The sequence below is a fragment of the Populus trichocarpa genome, chromosome 4, assembly GCF_000002775.5.
Source record: "Populus trichocarpa isolate Nisqually-1 chromosome 4, P.trichocarpa_v4.1, whole genome shotgun sequence".
NCBI lineage: Eukaryota > Viridiplantae > Streptophyta > Magnoliopsida > Malpighiales > Salicaceae > Populus > Populus trichocarpa.
In genome coordinates this window covers 18558347-18578616 of record NC_037288.2, presented here as the reverse complement: position 1 = coordinate 18578616, position 20270 = coordinate 18558347, and the positions used below count along the sequence as shown (strand labels likewise).

At 33.4% G+C, this 20270-nt stretch overlaps 3 protein-coding genes across 4 annotated transcripts; 2 read left to right on the top strand and 1 right to left on the bottom strand.

The window, feature by feature from the left end:
* Window positions 1-8998: 8998 nt before the first annotated feature.
* On the top strand, window positions 8999-12595 carry LOC7453628 (probable alkaline/neutral invertase B). 2 transcript variants are annotated; one of them, XM_002306130.4, is made up of 5 exons: window positions 8999-9166; window positions 9442-9939; window positions 10318-10749; window positions 10897-11455; window positions 12071-12595. In XM_002306130.4, exons 2-5 carry the CDS (start codon window positions 9505-9507, stop codon window positions 12364-12366), a joined length of 1722 nt encoding a protein of 573 aa, XP_002306166.1. In that variant the 5' UTR covers window positions 8999-9166; window positions 9442-9504; the 3' UTR covers window positions 12367-12595. The 2 variants fall into 2 exon arrangements, with proteins under 2 accessions (XP_002306166.1, XP_024455980.1); XM_024600212.2 differs by having other exon boundaries at window positions 9071-9252.
* Window positions 12596-14907: 2312 nt separating this feature from the next.
* LOC7477860 (uncharacterized) lies at window positions 14908-17778 on the top strand. The gene is made up of 6 exons (XM_002306129.4): window positions 14908-15272; window positions 15836-16035; window positions 16423-16563; window positions 16658-16738; window positions 17294-17418; window positions 17520-17778. The coding sequence occupies exons 1-6, from the start codon at window positions 15050-15052 to the stop codon at window positions 17566-17568; spliced, it is 819 nt and encodes a 272-aa protein (XP_002306165.1). The 5' UTR covers window positions 14908-15049; the 3' UTR covers window positions 17569-17778.
* Window positions 17779-17885: 107 nt separating this feature from the next.
* Window positions 17886-20201, bottom strand: LOC7477859 (type III polyketide synthase B). Its single transcript, XM_002305446.3, has 2 exons — window positions 19569-20201; window positions 17886-19037 (listed from the first exon to the last, which is right to left on the bottom strand). The coding sequence occupies exons 1-2, from the start codon at window positions 19750-19752 to the stop codon at window positions 18046-18048; spliced, it is 1176 nt and encodes a 391-aa protein (XP_002305482.1). The 5' UTR covers window positions 19753-20201; the 3' UTR covers window positions 17886-18045.
* Between the last annotated feature and the right edge of the window lie 69 nt (window positions 20202-20270).

Sequence of the window (20270 nt, the reverse complement as noted above, 5' to 3'; positions counted from 1 at the left end):
TCAACTTGATTAACCTGTCAAACCTGTAACCTGGGTCATGAGACGGGACAACCTAATAAAAAACAAATTCAATGTTGAAAGACATGAGACCGAGATAGCATTTTAGGGGAAAAAATGACTTGAATTAACCAGGGTTAAATACCAAATTCCACGACCGTAATTAAAAGACCAAGATATTCCTATAGAAAATAATTCAAAACAGATTATGAATCTCAATTCCCAACCGATACAATATTGAATGATAAAATTGAAAAAAAAATAAAAAAAATAAAAAACAACTCAAGTCAACTTAAGTTAACCCGTCAAACACTTTTTCCTAGTCACGAGACCGAAATAACCAAATAGAAAGTAAATAACACAAATCATGAAGCCTAATTCTCAATTAGCACAATATTAAAGGATGGAATTGAAAAAATAAATAAATAAATAAATTAGTCAACCGGTTTAACATGTCAAACCTACTATACGTGTCATGAAAGTGGGATAAGCTACTAAAAAATAAATCTAATATTAAAGAATGAAAGTAAAAAAAAAAAAACATTGATTAAAAAAACAAACATTGTTTTAAAGCCACACTAAAATATGTGGGGAAAGTACTCTTCATTGCTACAGTACCTACCCGCATGTTTTAGAATACTGTTAATAATTAATATTACAATCATAAAAAAATGATGACGTGTGACTTATAGTTTGTTTGATATTATGGTAGCAATTTTTTTTCAAAGTGTTTTTCTCTTGAAAATATATCGAAATAATATTTTTATTTTTATTTTTAAAAATTTATTTTTTACATCAAAACGATCTAAAAACACTAAAAAAATAATTTGAAGCAAAGAAAAAAAGTTTAAATTTTTTCAAAAGCGCTTTTGAAATGCAAAAATTCAAAACTCACAAACAAGTATATTCTTTTCTATTCTTTTGAATAGCTAAACAAATGCAATTCATGATCAATTTAGATTGCTATTAAATAAAAGTTTATTGATGTTAAGAGCATTTAAGTAAGCGTAGTTTTTTGTAGACCAAACCTACCAGCATATTTGGAATTGTGTGAATTTAATTAGTGGATTGAATAAACCATTCTATTTGAAACTCTTTTTGAAAGTGTTGATTTGAATTATATATAGATTTTAATTTATTTAAAAAAAAGTGCAAGAGTAAATTAAAGGGAAACCTTCTTATTTGTTACAATAGTTTTTATTTAAAATTAGTGTTAAAAACAATATTGCAAAAGCACTCATATGTCAACACAAACCATATTTTTATTCAACCTCTCTTAAATGTCTATTTTTTTCCTCTGAAAAACTAGTGATATCACAATATCATTTCTTTATGTGCATGACATTAATCCTCAATGATATATTTATGTTCCTCATAAGGTATGTTGTTAATATTTTATTTCATTTTTTGGTTTTCGATCGAATCTTTTCTTTTCTATTTGGTTTTTCTCATCTAATTATGCAGAGATAACAATTTGTTTTGCTGTAGTAATATGCGTGGATGATGGTTTGTTTTTTTTTTTTAATAAATATTTAATAAACAGTTAGTATGATAGAGGCATGTTTATATATTTTCTAAAATGCATGTATTTTATGTCAGTTTAAATAAAAAGGTACTTACAACAAATATAGATTGTCAAAAAAATCAATGGTGCCTTAATGATTCACCGTGGAGGGAGACACATTGTACTGTTTATTGCTACATGTTTTTGCCCTCCATAATGACGACCAAAGAAGTGCAAATTGAAAAGTAAAATAGTTATTTCACAGGGTTTAATTGGCATTAACAAATTAAATAAAGGTAAATCAATCCTTTTCCTTTTTAGATCAGTAAAAAGACTTAATTGCCATTAAAAAAAATTGGTTGAGAGGGTTTTTTTGGCATTTTCATTTTTTTCAAAACAATAAAATTATTTAATTACCTTTAAAAGAAAAACAATATTAAGCTTTTGCGTATAGGCTTTGTTGTCTTTTTTTTTAAATAGTAAAATGGTGAATTGCCCTTTAAATTTAAAAACCAAGGTTGTTATCTTAAAGCATTTTCATCTTTTTCCGCACGGTTCTTTTTGTTATTTTCAGTTTCAGTTATGGACAATTTGGTAACTTGACAAACATGTATATTATTTTAAAAACGTAAGCATGTTTTTTATGTGTAAGCATGTGGATGTTATCCAAGCCTTTCGAGCAGCCTGTGCAACGACATCCGACGTCTAAAAACAACCAACTATTGTGTCACCCATAACATTTAGTGACGGGAAGTTGATGAGACAACGTGTGTGTTGATATACATGATGATTAGATGGTGGTGGACTTCCCCCCTCCCTCTCCCTCTTTCTGTTACCTTGGGATTCGCGTTGCCATTCTAGATTCAATTGTGTCCTCAATTTTGTATTCATTTCAATTTTGGCCCTTGATAATTTGAATGTTATCAATGTTGATTTTAATGCTTTTTGAAGTTTTTTATTTGCAATTTCATCCCTAAGTGTTTTATTTCATTTATTTTTTGTATCTAATTTGATTCTCGTTCTTTTTATTGTTTTTTTTTTTTTTATCTTATTTGTTTTTCAATTTTCCCCTCTATATTTCATTTCATTGAAATTTTGTATCCAAATTTTGTCTTTATTCTTTTTACTGCCATTTTTTTTTTATCTATTTTGTTTTTTAAATTTGGTCCCTAATTATTTCATTTCATTTAGTGTTCATAACATATTTGGTCCTCATTGTTTTGATTGCTACTTGTTTTTGTTTTATGATTGAGAAATTTGCTTTGTTATTTTTTCATGTTTACCTTCTACGAGGTAATACCGATCTCATGATCCAGATCATTAGTTTTGACTATTAGCTCGTTTTAAGTTTGGTATTTTTAGGTCCTTTTTCATAATTTGATATTGGGTTGTTAGCCTTGAACTTCAGGATTTGTTTTGCTTTTCTTTTTATAGGGTTATGTCAATCTCATATCCCGGGTAACATGTTAATTAAGTTAACTTGAGTTAACTTGAATTTTATATTCTCAGGATTTTGTTTACTTTAATTATTTGACATTAAATTATTGGCCCATAGGCTTTGTGATTTTTTTGCTTTTTTGTTAGGATTTCTTGAGTGCGGGTTAGTCAAGTTGACTTGGGTTTTTTTCCAGCTTTTTTTTTTTTTTCGTCTAACTTCGTATTTTTTTCAATGTCCTTTTTTTAAAAAATTTCTTATCTTATCTTATATCGCACATTGCGAGTTATTAACTTGGGTTGACATGAGTTTTTTTCTTTGACACTTTTTTTTAATCTTATTGTTTGACATTAGGTTATTGCGTAAACCCCGTATAAAATCTATATTAAAGACGAGCTTAGATATTATGTAAAATGAGGATTAATGACATTGTTGCGAAAAATAAATGAAAAGTAAAAGAAACATACGTCGAATAAGGAAACAACCCTTAGAATTTCGTGAGATGATGGATAGAAATTATGGATGAAAGGAACAAGAAATTTTGGATTTTTGACAAAAACCCTGTATGGACCAGTTTTACAGTATAGGGCATAACTAGGGGTGATCATTTTCGGTTCGGTTTTTATAAAAAAAAATAACCAAACCGAATTTTTTTAAAAAAAACCAAAACCGGTTCAAACCGACCAGTTTCGGTTCAGTTCGGTTTTTTAGGACAAAACCGGTTTGGCTCGGTTTTTTTCGGTTGGGGTTTGGTTCAGTTTTTTCAGTTTTAGGCTTATAAAACCGAAACCGAACCGAACCGGCTGGTTTTTTCAAAATTTTAATTGGTTTTTTTTCACGGCTCGGTTTTTTGGGTTATTTTTTTTCCGGGTTTCTCAGTTTTTTGATTTTTTTGCTCACCCTTAGGCATAACTGCTAATTTGATCGTAAGATCGAGTTGGCATTTTAAGTGGGACCTTCTTACATGTTGTTCTACTTAGGATTAACATTTTATAGCAAATGAAGTTTGGGAAGACCTTATAATAAGATTACCCATTAAATTGGAATAGGGACAAACCGTAAACTTTTAAAAAAATCCGTAATGTTGGTAAAAAAACAATATATGAAATAAGTAAAGTAAATATGTACACTACATGAATGATATTAGACTTGAAAATTGGAGGTAAAAAGGTTATACAGGGATTTTATAAAAATACAATTGGAAAATACCTGGAAAATAAAAAAGACTATAAAACAAATAAAAACCAGATGAAAAAGGAAACAAGGAAAGAAAACATCATGGCATATAATTTAAGGAAATTCAAATTTGCCCGGGTTAGATTTGGTATAAATAAATGTCGGAATTATGAGAAAATTTGCTCGGGAAGTCAAAAGGTCTATGAGAAAGGACATAAATGGAATTAATAAATTTATTGCATGTATATGTTGCCTTGGCCGACCATTTTATGAAAAAAAAAAGGAGAAGAATTGAGAAGTGTCTAGAGAGAAAAGGCATGAGATTGGAAGGGAAAAACTTAGAAAAAATCATAAAATTAAGAAGAAATCTTGAGTTTTTAGATTCCCTAATCTTAAACACAAGAAAAATAAAATAAATCAAGTGAGGGAGAGAAGAAGAAAGTAAGGAGGGGATGAAAAAGAGAAAAGAAAAGAAGAACTTTGTTTGGTGAGTATAGAAAGATCAAATTCTTACTAGGTATGATATGTCAAATGTTCTTAACCAGTTTATTACAAAGTTTGATTTAGTTTTGATAGATTTGTTAAGTTTTAAGGATTTGGGTTCTTATGTGCAATTAAAAAGACTTAACATTAATTAATAATTGTTGTAAATGATGAAGAAATGATGAGAGAAAGGAATAAATTTTATTAAAATGAAGTGAAAATCATGGTGAATTTTTTAGGTATATGGCTAGCCATAAAAGAAAAAAAAAGAATTGAGATTGTAGTAATGTGTTTGAATCTTGTGAAATTGTGTAGGATTAATAATTGTAATAGTGATAAAAATGGATTTGAATTTATGTATTTGAGTGTGATGATTTTGAGCATTTAATGAAAATTAAAACCAAGGGAGATGTAAGGACATTGTTATTCTAAATAAGTAATTAAATGGGAAGTGTGGAATTAAATATTTTGAATTGAATTAAAGATTTATGTGCCTTGTGGTTAGGAGCATTGATTTGTGAATGACATGATGAAACTTTATTGCATCAAGAGAGCATGTGGGCGTGAGTTCGTAACTAGGAGGAGTTGGAGCATCGTGAGCGACAGGTAAATGCCTCATCACCTCACTTGAATATTTATAATTTTATTATTTTTTTGTGTTAATTGTGATTAATGTAGTTCACATACTTTTTGCAACTATAAGATTTTTTGGAAACAATATTATTTTAAGATTTTAAATGGATTTATTGGCTGTCAGAGGAAGTTGGTTAACTTATTGGTAATCGTGTGGATCACCAGATTTATTAACTGTCGAAAGAAGTTAGTTAGCTTATTGGTAGTCATGTGGGTTACTAGGTTTATTGGCTACCGAGAGGGATAGGTTGGTAAGTTGGATTATTGGTAATTATGTGGATTACCGAAATTATTGTTTACCGGAGGCGTAAGCTGAATTATTAGTAATCATGTGGATTACCAAATTTATTTGCTATCAGGAGGGGTAAGCCGAATTATTGAAAATAATGTGGATTACCTGATTTATTGTATAGCAGGAGAGGTTAGCTAAATTATTGAAAATCGTGTGAATTACTGAATTTATTGGCTACCGAGAGAGATTAGCTGGATTATTGGTAATCGTGTGAATTACCAGATTTATTGTCTACAGGGAGAGGTTATCCAGATTATTAGTAATCGTGTGGATTATCAAATTCGTGTGGATGTCATTAAAGGGATATCAGTTTGGTTGTATAAATTATTTTAATGATGATAAGTTATTGTTTAAACTTAATATGATCATATGTTTTTAATAAATTAATATTAAATTTATTAATTGAAAAAAATATGTATTTATAGGTACATCAAGATCCACAATGAAGTATTAGGTTTAGTTGTTCTGTGTACAAATGGTTGTTGGAGTATTGTCAAATGTAACTTATGTTAAACTTTTTGGAACTTAATGTAATTTGTAAAGTAGAGTTGTGAACTTTGATAAATATGTAAGATAGACACACACACTTAAATCATGTATATTTCATTTTAATTAGGTGATATTAACATGGATATAGCATGTGATAAAGATATATGAAAATAAATGTTATGCTTTTGTAATTAATAGGTGATATTTATTTGATGTTGAGAATTATTATTAAGATGCTGATATTTATTTGATTTGTTTTTGTAATTAACATGTTGATGTTTATTTGATGGTGAGAATATTATCAATGTGATGTGGTATGTGGAATTCGATATGGGGATGTGATAAGATTCATGATAGTTGGATCGGTGTTGAGAATGAGAAATAAATGAATAATAAGAGATTTGTTGATAATTTAGTATCGTTAAAAACAAAAGAAACTTTGTCGAAACTTTGGCAATAAAGTGTGTGTGCGTGTGTGTATGTGTATAAAATAAGTTTAGTAAAAAAAATCGAATTAGCATTGAAACTCTTGATGTAGAGTGTTAGGGTTGTTACATACCGGGCTTCAAGCTTTGTGATTTTTTTTAAATTTTTTTATAGAGTTATCATGATCTCGTATCATTGGTTACGTGGTAGTTAAGTTATCTCAGATTGACTCGGGTTATAATTGCATGGGGATCCTTTTTTAAAGTTAGGAAAAAATTGACCCGACACGCGGCGTAACGCGAGTCATCTATGTATTGATTTATATAACAATAATGTTTTTTTTTTTTAAATCAAGGGCAAAATAGTTAAGATTATTAATTTAATTAATCTCCATAAATACTTCAAATAATAAATTTGAATTTAATTATATGGATTGATATACTATTTCAAATATAAGAATTATAATAAGTTATAATTGAATTCAAATATGCTAACCATTTGAATCCAATTGGTTTGATTATAAATAAGGTGCGTAAATAGAGAATTTTCTTTTTGCAAGTAATTAATAGGTTGGAGCAAACACCATTTCAAAGATGATAAGAGAAGATAAAAATATTTTCAACCAAATCTGCAAACGGTAACTGTCATGATGGGAACGGATAACAATCTTCTGGTATATGTCATTATACATCCATCTAAAGGCATTGCTTTTTCACTATAAGGATGCAGCCATCACACGGCGTCGATTTTAACTGCTCCCTCTTTTCGTAATAATAATAATAATTCCACCTTGCTAAATTAAAGTGCTTAAGATCACTCTTGGGAAAAAATAAAGTAATTAAAAGTGCTAGTTAAGTAATGTGATATAGAGTATTTTTTAAAAATATTTTTAATTAAATATTTATTATTTATCTATTTTTTTTTATTAATACATTAAAATAATAAAAAAACACATAATGAAAATATTAATTTTATTTTTTTTTAAAATGAAAATCAAAACTACCAAACGTAGCTTAGTTCATGTGGGTAACAAGATTTCACCGATTCTTGTTGTTTTGTTTAGGAGTATGGTTGCGGTTGCTTTTCAAAGTGCTTTTCGTGCCGAAATGCATCAAAATGATGTTTTTTTTTAAAAAATTATTTTTAAGATCAGCGCATCAAAACTATTCAAAACACATAAAAAATTAATTTTTAGTAAAAACAAAATTGAATTTTTGAGGAACGAAGTTTGCACGGTGTTCCCAAACACTCTTGCAAGGAATTAACTCTCTGTCGGCAAGATTAACTATTTATTTGGTATTGTATTTAAAAGGAGATTGATAAAATTTAAATTTTTTTATTTAAAATTAATTTTTTTTATTTTTAAATTATTTTAATATGTCAAAATTAAAAAATATTTTTTATAATATTTTTAAATAAAAATCACTTTAAAAAACAACAATTACCAAACTTTTAAATAATAAAATAAATTAAAGAATACAACCCATAACTCACAATCAACACGTGAAAGAAACAAAAGAAAGGGTAAAACCAATTTCCCATCACACATTCCAATTTATGTCGAGAGTGGGAGATAATTAAAACAGACTCTTCGTTTCCAGTTTTCATGGCAGCCGTGTATTCCACTGTGATCCCAGCTCATCCTGGGTGCCAAATGACACCCCAATCACCAATCACCAATCACCAGCTCCCAGGGGATCTGGCAAAAAAGATATCTTTCCGCTCTGCAGAGAAAAGATCCCTTTGCATTATTACTACTGTCACAGACAAGTGTTCGTTTCATATTTTCATATGGTTCAAGTCCCAAAGCTCTTTCACGCTCACAAGGTCACCCACTCATTACAAGGATGCCCAAGTTAGTCCCCAGAACATGTCTGCTTCTCTTGTTTGGTCTCTAAGTTAAACATGTTCCCGATTAAGAAACCGTTTGGGAACGCGGTGCAAACCACGTTCTCAAAAAATTCAATTTTTTTACTAAAATTTAATATGATTTGCATGTTTTAGATCGTTTTGATGTGCTGATGTCAAAAATAATTTTAAAAAAATGAAAAAACATCATTTGCATAATTTCGGCACGAAAAGTTATTTGAAAAGCAACCGCTACCACACTGCCAAACATACTCTAAGTACAATATTTCAGAATTTCCTTATCACTGCAAATATTCCTCGAAATAACATCATTTTATTGCATAAAATTAAGAATTGCTTAAGACTCGAACCTTCCATCAATCTCATCAAGCGTGTGGTTTACTGGTTTAATGAATTAGCCATCCTAGTAGAGAAAATTATTAAAAAAACCGATCGAATTATTTCATGGTTATAGCAATTCGGAATTTCTAATACATTTCTAGAATTGATTAAGGAGATTTCAGTGTGAGGATGTAAATGATAATGTATTGATAGTTTAGGGACCGATTCTCAGTTTTGTCTCCTCCTTATACAGGCCGCTGATCCATTTTTCATGCTAGAGTACATCACCATCAGATTGTCACAGTCAAATCAGAGACTCCCCACGTGGACCCCTCAAAACTATTATTAACCGTCCGTACATACAAGCAGCCTCACCTGCCTGTCATCCTCTACCAATCTACTATCACAGTTTGCCTTTTGGGCCCGCTTGATTCCACTGCATCTTCAACGAAGATTGTATTCATCTATCACTCTCTCCCAAGTCAGCCTGCTCTTCTCTCCCCCCTCTCTCCGTTTTTGGATTATTGAAGCTGTCTTAAGAGTTAGTCACACTTTTTCTCTAAAATCTTAATATGTTATGCTCTACAGTGGTTCTTGAATAAAAAGCTTGAAGCTTTTGAGGGTTAGGTGTGTGAAAGTTCAAGACTTCTTGTTTGGTTGACGAGAAAACCTTTCAAAACTGATAGAAAGATTGAATCTTGAATCTTGAATCTTCATTTTTTTTTTCAAAGAAAGAGGGAAAAACCCATCTCTGTTCTTACAAATTTTTCTCTTACATGCATTGAGTTTGGTTGTTTCTGGTGAATTTCATTGCAGGTTGTTTGCACAAGGCGTTAAGCCCAAAGTTGTGTGTTTTGTCTTTGGCAAAACATCCGACAAATGTCCAGTCTTGATGGAGATGTGTCTCAAAATGGGAGCTTGAAGAGTGTCGATGCCCATCCTGCTTTGGCTGAAATAGAAGATTTGGATTTCTCAAGGATCTTGGATAAGCCACCAAGGCCTTTGAATATGGAGAGGCAAAGATCATGTGATGAGAGGTCCCTAAATGAATTGTTTGGGGTGCCTTTGCTTTCTCCTCGTCCCTCATCAAGAGCCGAGAGTAACTTCAGGTTAATTGATCATCTTGATGGTTTATATTCCCCTGGTAGAAGGTCAGGATTCAATACTCCAAGGTCACAGTATGGGTTTGAGACACATCCAGCTGTGGCTGAAGCTTGGGACGCTTTGAGGAGATCGTTGGTTGTTTTTCGTGGCCAACCTGTTGGAACCATAGCAGCTTTGGATAATACTGGGGAACAGCTTAATTATGATCAGGTGAAGGCTCCATGATTTTTGTTACTTTGTGTTATATGACAAGAAATTTTGTTTATTAGGGTATTAACTAACTGGAGACGGGCCTTTTGTTGCAAGTGGCTGGTTGCCGATTTTGTTTGGTCGTTCACTCGATAACTTCATTCGGAGATGTATTGGGGTGTACTTTTTTTCTCTCCCGGTTCTGCCTTTTGATTATCCCTTTGTCTATAATGTGCTTATGTTTCGTGTTCCAAAGTTAACTTTCATACCACTCTGTTCTTTTTCCATATATGTTCCGATATTGTACATGATAATGACTTTCTTGCATTTGTAACTGGGATTGTAGGATCCCGTAGGCTTTAAAGCTTGTACATTAACGTAGTTTCTCTATTTACATAGGTGTTTGTAAGAGATTTTGTCCCAAGTGCATTGGCTTTTCTGATGAACGGGGAACCTGAAATAGTAAAGAATTTTATTTTGAAGACTCTTCGCCTCCAATCATGGGAGAAAAAAATTGACAGATTCCATCTTGGAGAAGGAGTTATGCCTGCGAGTTTTAAGGTACTCCACGATCCTGTCAGGAACAGTGAGACTTTGATGGCAGATTTTGGTGAGAGTGCAATAGGAAGAGTGGCTCCCGTTGATTCTGGATTTTGGTGGATTTTCTTACTTCGAGCATACACCAAGTCCACAGGCGACACATCATTGGCTGAAATGCCAGAATGTCAGAAGGGTATGCGCCTAATTTTGAGTTTATGCCTTTCAGAGGGGTTTGACACATTCCCTACTCTTCTTTGCGCTGATGGATGCTGCATGATTGATCGCAGAATGGTGAGTTTCATTGGTTACCAATGAGGCATCTCTTGATTTACTGTCTGCTTGGACTATATTTAATGTTGCGCTTGTTGCTATGTTCATCCTTTGTTTATTTTTCAAGTCTCAAATCATTTATTGTGTCTTCGGTTATATATCTTTCAGGGTGTTTATGGGTATCCCATTGAAATTCAAGCACTTTTCTTCATGGCTTTAAGATGTGCTTTGCTTCTACTGAAGCAAGATGAGGAGGGGAAAGAGTTTGTAGAGCGGATCACTAAACGCCTTCATGCCTTAAGTTTTCACATGAGGAGTTATTATTGGATTGACTTGAAACAGCTTAATGATATATATCGTTATAAAACAGAGGAATACTCTCATACTGCAGTTAACAAGTTTAATGTAATTCCCGATTCTCTTCCAGAATGGATATTTGATTTTATGCCAGTCCATGGTGGCTACTTTATTGGAAATGTTAGTCCTGCAAAAATGGACTTCCGTTGGTTTTGCTTGGGCAACTGTATTGCAATCTTGTCATCCTTGGCAACCCCTGAACAATCGACAGCGATAATGGATCTTATAGAATCACGGTGGGAGGAATTGGTTGGAGAAATGCCACTCAAGGTAATCTATCCAGCGATAGAGAGTCATGAATGGCGGATTGTTACAGGATGTGATCCAAAAAATACTAGATGGAGTTACCACAATGGAGGATCCTGGCCAGGTATGCTACTTGCACTGCATTTGCCTTTGCGCAAAACAAATTCATAATGTAACTAAAACTGCCATGGCTTTTTTGGTTGATTGCAAGTCAGGCCTGAATAATTCATTTGATAAAACGAGGCCCGAAATGATTAACTTTGTTGCTATGCCATGGCTTGAATTTTTATCAAATCAGCATTTACATGAATTTGCCCTGGTGAAATGCTGAATGCTAATCCCAAATACATCTAGCCAAAGTTTCATGTTCTTATGAGCAAAAATATAAAATAAGAAAAAGCTTTATGAGTGCCCTGATTTTTGTTGGAAGTACATTGTTGGAAAATCTTATCCCATGTGCGTGTAAATTCTTCAGAGAGCTTTAACTTTCTTTATGCAATTTTTCATGAGTTTTGGCTTTGGATGGAAATAATAGTTAGTATATTCCGTGTCTATGCTATTAAAGCCTGTTAATGTCATTTCTATTCCTGCTTAAAATCGTCATCATTACATTTTGCCTACTATGATGAACTCTTTGAAGTATTTATGAACAATTCCAAGTCCATTTCTATGTAACCCTTTGAACTTCCTTGTTGAGATTATTATCTTTGAAACATTTTGGCTATTGCAACGGATGCAGTGCTCTTGTGGCTTCTCACCGCAGCATGCATAAAGACCGGACGCCCCCAAATTGCAAGACGTGCCATTGAGCTCGCAGAGACAAGATTAGTTAAAGACAACTGGCCAGAATATTATGATGGAAAGCTTGGTCGATTCGTTGGGAAACAGGCGCGTAAATTCCAGACCTGGTCCATTGCAGGTTACTTGGTTGCAAAAATGTTGTTGGAAGACCCTTCTCATTTGGGTATGGTGGCACTCGAAGAAGACAAACAAATGAAGCCTCCCATGAGAAGATCACATTCATGGACATTCTGATGTAACTTGTCTAGCATTTCTACATACCCCTGTCTATTCTCAGATGGTAAACCTGATCTTTGGTGGTGATAGGGCTAGATCGTCTCTTCTGACCCACAGTTCTACTTCCCATTTTGATCATGTCTTCTGCCTTTCCATCTGTTCAATGCCGGAATACTTTTTTTCTATCTTGCCGTAGTAGCTCTATGCAAATCTTAATGAATCTTAATCCTTCAGTGTTTTCCTATCATATTTTATTTAGGTGTTTTAACGTATAGCTCATGGGAAGCCTGATTTGGTGGTGAATTTATGATGCATGGGGTCCAAAGTGATTACCTCCGTTTTTTATGTCTTAATGAGACCATGGCTTGAACACCTTGGTGTCCCCGATATACACCTTGGTGGACACGATATGTCAGCTCCAGACATTGACTTGCTCTTATTATTTTCCAATCTGATTTCAAGAAACGTTGTTTTTCCTGGAAGGAAATCGCACGCGGTCCAACGTTGTTCTAATTGAAGCCTCCATTTTTAATTTATTAATTATTGAGTCCTTCCATATGGGAATTAGTGGCATCCACCTGCACTATCAACGACTAAAACATAGGTACATATTACATTAAAAAAACTAAAAGTCATCCCAGACACATTACACTGTTAATTGAAACATTACAAAAAAATAAAAATAAAAATAAAAATTAAAGTTATAAGTGAAATATTGTAATGCGAAACATATTACACTATTCACTAGAACAAAAGATTCTGCCATTCTCATCAAAACTTAGTAGTTGGGGTTAAAATTATCTTTTCAAGGGGATTTATTGGATATTACAAGAGTGATTAGGGATAAATTAGTGATAAATTAGTGATTAGGGATAAATTAGTCAAGAAACTTTTTTTTAGTACAGTTAAATTACTTTATTATTCTTGAAAATGAAAATATATGCTTTTAATTAGGGGCTTCTTTTTTCTTTTTAAAATTATTTGCACAATAAAGAAAAAATAAAAAAAACTTGCACAGGAACTTCTTCATCTTTTCTTTTTATTTGATCGGTAAAGTTACATGATTGCCTTTCAAAACTAAGGTTGTTTTCAATTGTTTTTTAGTCCTTTTCTTTTAATTTTTCTTTTGTTATTTTTAGGTTTACTTGGGTTTCTTTTGTAATTTTAATAAATTAAATAATATTAAAAAAATGGGGTCATCTGGTTACCGAATTTTGCTATCTAGGCCTTCTTTTTAAATAATTTTTTTTAATCCAAATCTCATATTGCGGGTTGTGGGGTAGTCGAGTTAACTTATTTTTTTAAGTTTTTATTTTTAAAACTGATTTTTTTCTTTAATTTTATCATTTGATGTTAGGTTATTGGGCCTTAATCTTTGTGATTTTTCTCACTTTTTTTTATGTTGGAATATCTCGGGTCACACATTAGTCAAGTTAACCTGTGTTGATAAAACTTTTTTTTTAATATTTTTTTTATTGATTTAACTTAGGTATTTTTTGGAGTTTTTTTTTAATCTCGATCTCATATTATGGGTGATAAATTTATTAAGTTAACTAGGATTGACTCGGGTTATTATCAATCACTTGTATATTTTTTTTACATTACAAAAAATTTAACTCAACTCGTAACGGGACACCTATTTACTTGGACACTAATTTGGAAGAGCACATAAATCCATTCTAAATTAAATGGTAACACATGCCTAAGTCTTTGGTCAAAACCAAACTTGCCATTGAACTAAATTTTTTTTTGTTTTTGTTTGAAAATTTAATTTTTTTTCTCAACCGATCTTTCTATTAGGTTTTCATTATTGGAATAATGAAATTACAATCACTTTTTTTTAATTTTATTATAGGCTAATTTTGCACCAATTTTGACCATGTATTAGCTCTAAAACCATTCATAACACATCTTAAAGGTCATTTGATTGGTGTATATTATTTTTAAAATTAAAAAAATCAAACACCTTACAACTTAAAATTAATTTTTTTTCTTATCCGGATATTCTTACACCCTTTTAAAGGATGAGACTAATCCTGTTCGGGGCTTGTGGCTGCCCCTTCCAATAAGTGTGTTTTCTAGGGATTGAACTTAGATTCTCATCCTTTAAGAAATATAATAGTACCTTAACTACTAGACCAACACTTCATTAATAATTAAACTTTTATATGTGCTTATAACTTTAATTTCATGGTAATAGGAAATAAAAATAATGTTGAATTGCTGTAAATTTTGCTGGTGAAAACAGTAAATTTAAAATAGCAATTAATCAAAACAATTCATTGAGTTTGGATGAAAATCTAATAAGATTAATCGAGAAAAGTTTGAATATTCATGGAAGAGAATAACAAAACTTTTAGTACAATATTTATTCATGCAAAATTAGTACATGTCAGCTTAAATCAGAAATAGAATATATAAGTTGACTAATACCAAAGCACAAGGGTTGATTTGATCAACTATTGAAACTAAAGTGACTGTATTGATTTCTGTTTTTTCTTCAGACAAAAATAATAAATAATTAAATATGCAAAACATAACGGGAAAAATAAAATTTCGCACCCCCCCCAAAATAAAAATAAAAATAAAAATAAAAATCCCCTCCCTCTTTAAAATCTCCATCAAGCAGTCAAGCCCTAATTTCCCCTCAATTTCTCTCAATTTCCATCACTTTCTCAGGAGAATCAAATCGAATTCTACGATGAGACCACCGAAGAGACCGATCCAAGTGGTAACAACATGGGTGCGACGACAGCCTCCAAAGGTCAAGGCGTTTTTGGCGGTGGTGGCGGGGATGACAGCGCTGGTGCTTCTCCGATTCATCGTACACGATCACGATAACCTATTTGTTGCTGCTGAGGCTGTTCACTCCATTGGAATCTCTGTGCTTATTTATAAGTTAATGAAAGAGAAGACTTGTGCTGGTAATTAAACGGAATCCCAAACTATTAGGGTTTTAATTTTTTTTCACGGGGGTTATTAATTAGAGAGAAATTTTTAATTTTTGCGTTAAATCTTCGATCTTTTCTGTTGTGCTTCAATGATATAATGGTAATTTTTTTTATTAATGGATTGATTTGTTTAATGGGAAATGTTCCAATAGAGGGAAAATCGGATTCTGGTGCTAAATTTCAGGTCTTTTTTGGTTGATCAATGATTTAATGGTTATATATTTCTTGGTTTTGAATTGAGTTTTTTCTTTCATTGTTATTGCTTTTGTTTGGAATTGATGGTATTAAAGAGAGCTGGGATTATTGTGCTAAATTTTGAGTTTTCTTTTGTCGTGTTTCAATGATTTTGTGACTTTATCTTTGGTAAAATTTTAGATTTTATTTTGTTCTATGGATAAATTTTTTTGACGGGGAACTAATGTAATTAGAGATAAAGTTTGGATTTTTCCATTAAATTTTGGAACTTGTTGTGGTTATACCTTTCAGTTTTTGGATTCAAAGTTTTGGCTTGTAACATTATTTTGAATATTTTGCAGGGCTATCACTGAAAACTCAGGAGCTGACAGCCATGTTCTTAGCTGTGAGGCTGTACTGCAGCTTTGTAATGGAATATGATATTCATACCGTACTGGACTTGGCAACGTTGGCTACAACCCTGTGGGTTATTTATACGATCCGTTTTAAACTGAAGTCGAGTTACATGGAGGATAAAGACAACTTTGCATTATATTATGTGGTGAGTATTTGATTAACTCTACACTTTTTTTTTTTGTAAATGTAGTTATATTTATGGTTTCTTGATAGGAAAGACTTCTTATAAAAAATGAACTTGCACGATGTTTTCCTCAGTTTTTTCTTCCCATCAATATTCACTATATAACGGTAATGTCTCCTTTATGCTTCTTTGTTCATGTTCATGGCAATGACATGCTCTTACGATACTACCCACATACTTGTGGATGAAACTAAGTTTGTTTTTTTCTTAGATTTTCTGGTTGTCAAACTTCAAATTCTTTCTTTCATGCTAACTGGTTCCCTTTCTCTATGTAATGAATATGGGATATGGATTACTCGATAATGATTATACCTTTAACTCTTACCCTTCAATTGAATTTGGATGCAGGCGGCACCTTGTGCTGTTTTAGCTTTGCTTATTCATCCATCAACATCTCACAATCTACTGAACCGGATCCTCTGGGCATTCTGTGTATACCTGGAAGCTGTTTCTGTACTTCCTCAGTTGCGTGTCATGCAGAACACCAAGGTTGGTGCTTTGGTTTCATATTGTAGAAAGTATTAGTCTAGGAGGTTTGCAAATTGAAAGTTGAAACTCACCTCTTCATTCGCTGTACTTGTAGATTGTCGAGCCATTCACTGCTCATTATGTATTTGCATTGGGTGTTGCAAGGTTCTTGAGCTGTGCCCACTGGGTCCTCCAGGTTTGTTCTTGCAGATCTGAATCTTTTGTATGGTTGCTCTTAGAATGTTTTCTGAAGGGAATGTTTGGAAAATTTCTGAACCAAGGAGCCTAAGCTTATTAGATTAGAGGTTTATATATATATATGAGCCGGGGATTTGGGGTGGGGCTAGACTCGTTCGGTTCTCTACTTGTGGGTTTGGGTTTGGTCTCTGTCGTCTTATGGAAGGGATGCCGAACCTTAAACTCTTAATCTGTTTTTAGTGATGCTCTAAATGCTATTCATGCTTTCAGATAGCTAGCCATGTCGTGAAGTGATTTCAGAGTCATTAGAGGTCATGCAGAACATTTCCATCTCAAACAGGCGTTGCAAAACCTGCATCTTGTTTATTATGATAAAATAATCAATTTTTGTAGGAGTCACTTCAAGAAATTTATGTGCCAAATACACTTCTTCTTCTTCTTTTTCTGACCCCCCTCGTTCTCTCTTATCTTTGGCTGATACAAGTATTTTCCTTTAAATTATTAACTGACTAGAGTTGCAATTTACCATTAAAGTTTTGCATCTTGTGAACAGGTTTTAGATACTCGTGGACACTTATTGGTAGCCTTGGGGTACGGATTATGGCCTTCTATGGTTCTTATCTCAGAAATTGTCCAGACTTTCATCTTAGCAGATTTCTGTTATTATTATGTGAAAAGGTTTGTTAATGTTTGGATGTCATTCTTTTATCCAAAGAGCATGTGAAACATCACTGTACAATTTTTATTGCAACATATATATGATTGTGATTTTCTTGCAGTGTATTTGGAGGGCAGCTTGTGCTTCGTCTTCCCTCTGGAGTGGTGTAATTGAAGCCGTCTTCTGGTGTAGTCTACGAGCAACATTGCTGCCTGAAATTGACTTGGGCAATGCTGTTGAGATCTGTTTTGTTCTCCAGTTAAGTTTCTCTTTCAAATTATGACCGGAGAAAAGTGGGTTTACTTGTAAAGTTGGGGATGCAGAAACTTGGTTGGAATTTTGTACTTAACACATAATTAATTGATGGTTAACTTAATTAATTTGTCGGCTGTAATCTTCTTTTTTGTTTATATTGTGAGAGTTGATGCAAATCTAGTACCTTTTGTGACGTGCAAACTTATATTTCATGAGTGATCCCTGTCAAAGCTGATACAAGAGCCTGTCTTCTTGAGGAGGCTATGAGATTTGGATAAACAGTTAGAATTGATAGAGCTATCAAGTTATACAAGGACAGTTTTGGGCCAAGAAAATGGATTTAGAACTTTTCTGCCACCAGTGTAGGAGAACAAAACACCACCATATCATATTTAGATAGTTAGGTTTCTTGCAAGAATTCCCTCAAAGGTTATTCCAGGTCCAAAAGCCAGTATCAAGCCCCAATCACAATTTGCAGCGCCTGCCTTCATCTTCCTGCTTTCTTCTATCATGTACTCCAGCACGTACACAATGGTGTTGCTGCTAGCATTGCCATAATCCATTAGAGCTCTTCTACTAGCATTCAGTTTGTCAGGAAGCAAATCAAGTCTCTTTTCCATTCGATTCAAGATTGCGGGCCCGCCTGGATGGACTGCCCAAAACATCTTGTTGTAATCCTTGTCAGTTAGTCCAGCAACTCCTATCAACTTGTGGCAGAATCCTTCAATGTTATCTTCAATTATTTGCGGAAGCTCCCTTGCTAGCTTGAAGCTGATACCCTCTTCAGTTAGCCTGCCATCAATAGTCTTTTCAGTGTTTGGCAAGAAATTCTGGATTGCTGTGTGAAGCTCAAAGAGAGGACTTTCAGTAACCGGAACTGGATCTGTGCCTATTACCATTGCTCCGGCACCATCCCCAAAGAGGGCAACCCCAACTAGATCATATGGTCTATCTACACTTGGTGGTTTGAACCCGATAATGGTAGTTTCAGAAGTAGCCAGCAAAACTCGACTTCCCGGATTGTTCTCAGCGATATCCTTGGCAACACGAAGGCCAGCCACACCTCCAGAGCACCCTGAAAAGTATAGCATAACACGCTGCGTTTCAGGGCTGAGTCCAAGGCCTCCTGCTAAGTAAAGGTCGCCACCTGGTAGCCTAGCTTCACTCGAGGAGACGTAGACCATGTGAGTTATATCTGATACAGACCTGCCCCATTTCTTGATGCAAGCCCGTGAAGCTCCAATGGCCATTTGTGTTACAGCATCGTTACAGATATCTAATCGCTGTTTGATGGTAGGGATGCCTTCAATGGCAAGTTCAGGGTATTTGTTCAGGATCTCATCTGACATGACCACATACCTAGTTTTCACGGTGGTTGTTTTGCCTGCAAGTTTCCATAGAGTGAAAATGAGAGTTATATCAGTTAGTAATTAGTGATATATTAGTAATTATATCTGAATGTACTTTGAAGAAATAGATAAAAATAAGTAGGAGAGAAATCTCAGGTAGATCTTAAATAGAAATATTCTTTTAACACTTTTTATGTTCATGAATATTATTCTCTCTCATTTGTCCTTTTGTTTAAAGTTAGTAAATAACTAATAGAATATCCGTGTACTGTAAATTTAATATCCGTGTACTGTAAATTTTCCCAAGTATCAATATCCTAAATTTTGAGTTCTAGCAGATGAACTACCTAAAAAGGTGATAAGAAAAAAGAATACTCCTTTAACCCTGTCCCCCATTGTCAAAGGTTTTGTTTGGTACAAATTGCTATCTGCAACAGATTTATTAAGCCTAAGAAGATTGTATTGTCCTTATGTCCTCTCATTTCTAGATTCAATGGATAGCATGCATTCCCTACTATTTATCTGGACGTGAAAAGCTGAACGAGAAAAAAAGTTTGCAGAGTTACAGAGTCGAGTTAGCTTCTGCTTGAGCTCTGGATCATCGCAATTGGTGTTTTTGAAATACCCATCAACCAGAAATTCTTGCATGACTAGCTGGTGAGGAAATGCCTTGCCGAGAGCCAGAATTGTAGCTTTGCCAGGACTGGCCTTCGATGTCAAGCCTCCTTGTCCGATCTGTTCGCTCCCCATGGTTTCGCTGCTGGAAGAGATGTTGACACCCTTGCTGAGAGAAGATGCTAGGCAGTAACCCCTTCACTTCCCAATGAAGCAAGGTCAGGAATCTCATATATACAGCTGCTGCATTCTATGTTGAAGTATTAAAATAAGGTTCAGGGGATAATTGTATTTTCGTTCATGTATAGTGTGATATACATAAATCTGTATTCTTTTATGTAGCGTAAAGGCAGTAGTTGGGAAACAAGGCTTTCATGCAGATTATGTTTAATGATCTTAGTTGATATTTGGTGCTGGGTTAGCAAATTGATGCATTGATGTGAGCTTTCTTATAATCTATATATGTAGCCCCAAATCCTTGAATTAAAAAAGAAGCAGCACTAGCCTTGTGTTATTGCATCGTTCAGCTCTAGCTGCACCGTTCACATGAGCTGCACCAAAAATTGGGGCAACGAGGATAATGTGAAATCTAAATGTCAAAATCTCTATTGAAGCAAATGCAATGGACGGTTCACAGGTGGACATGAAATAAA

Bases quoted from the DNA above. Each gene is read 5' to 3' on its own strand.
- LOC7453628 (XM_002306130.4), top strand. From the start codon at position 9,505: ATGTCCAGTCTTGATGGAGATGTGTCTCAAAATGGGAGCTTGAAGAGT. The intron at 10,750-10,896 runs GTGAGTTTCATT...TATATCTTTCAG, and splicing joins GCATGATTGATCGCAGAATG to GGTGTTTATGGGTATCCCAT. The intron at 11,456-12,070 runs GTATGCTACTTG...CAACGGATGCAG, and splicing joins CAATGGAGGATCCTGGCCAG to TGCTCTTGTGGCTTCTCACC.
- LOC7477860 (XM_002306129.4), top strand. From the start codon at position 15,050: ATGAGACCACCGAAGAGACCGATCCAAGTGGTAACAACATGGGTGCGA. The intron at 16,036-16,422 runs GTGAGTATTTGA...ATTTGGATGCAG, and splicing joins ACTTTGCATTATATTATGTG to GCGGCACCTTGTGCTGTTTT. The intron at 16,564-16,657 runs GTTGGTGCTTTG...CTGTACTTGTAG, and splicing joins GTGTCATGCAGAACACCAAG to ATTGTCGAGCCATTCACTGC.
- LOC7477859 (XM_002305446.3), bottom strand. From the start codon at position 19,752: ATGGGGAGCGAACAGATCGGACAAGGAGGCTTGACATCGAAGGCCAGT. The intron at 19,038-19,568 runs GTAACTCTGCAA...GGAAACTTGCAG, and splicing joins GCAGAAGCTAACTCGACTCT to GCAAAACAACCACCGTGAAA.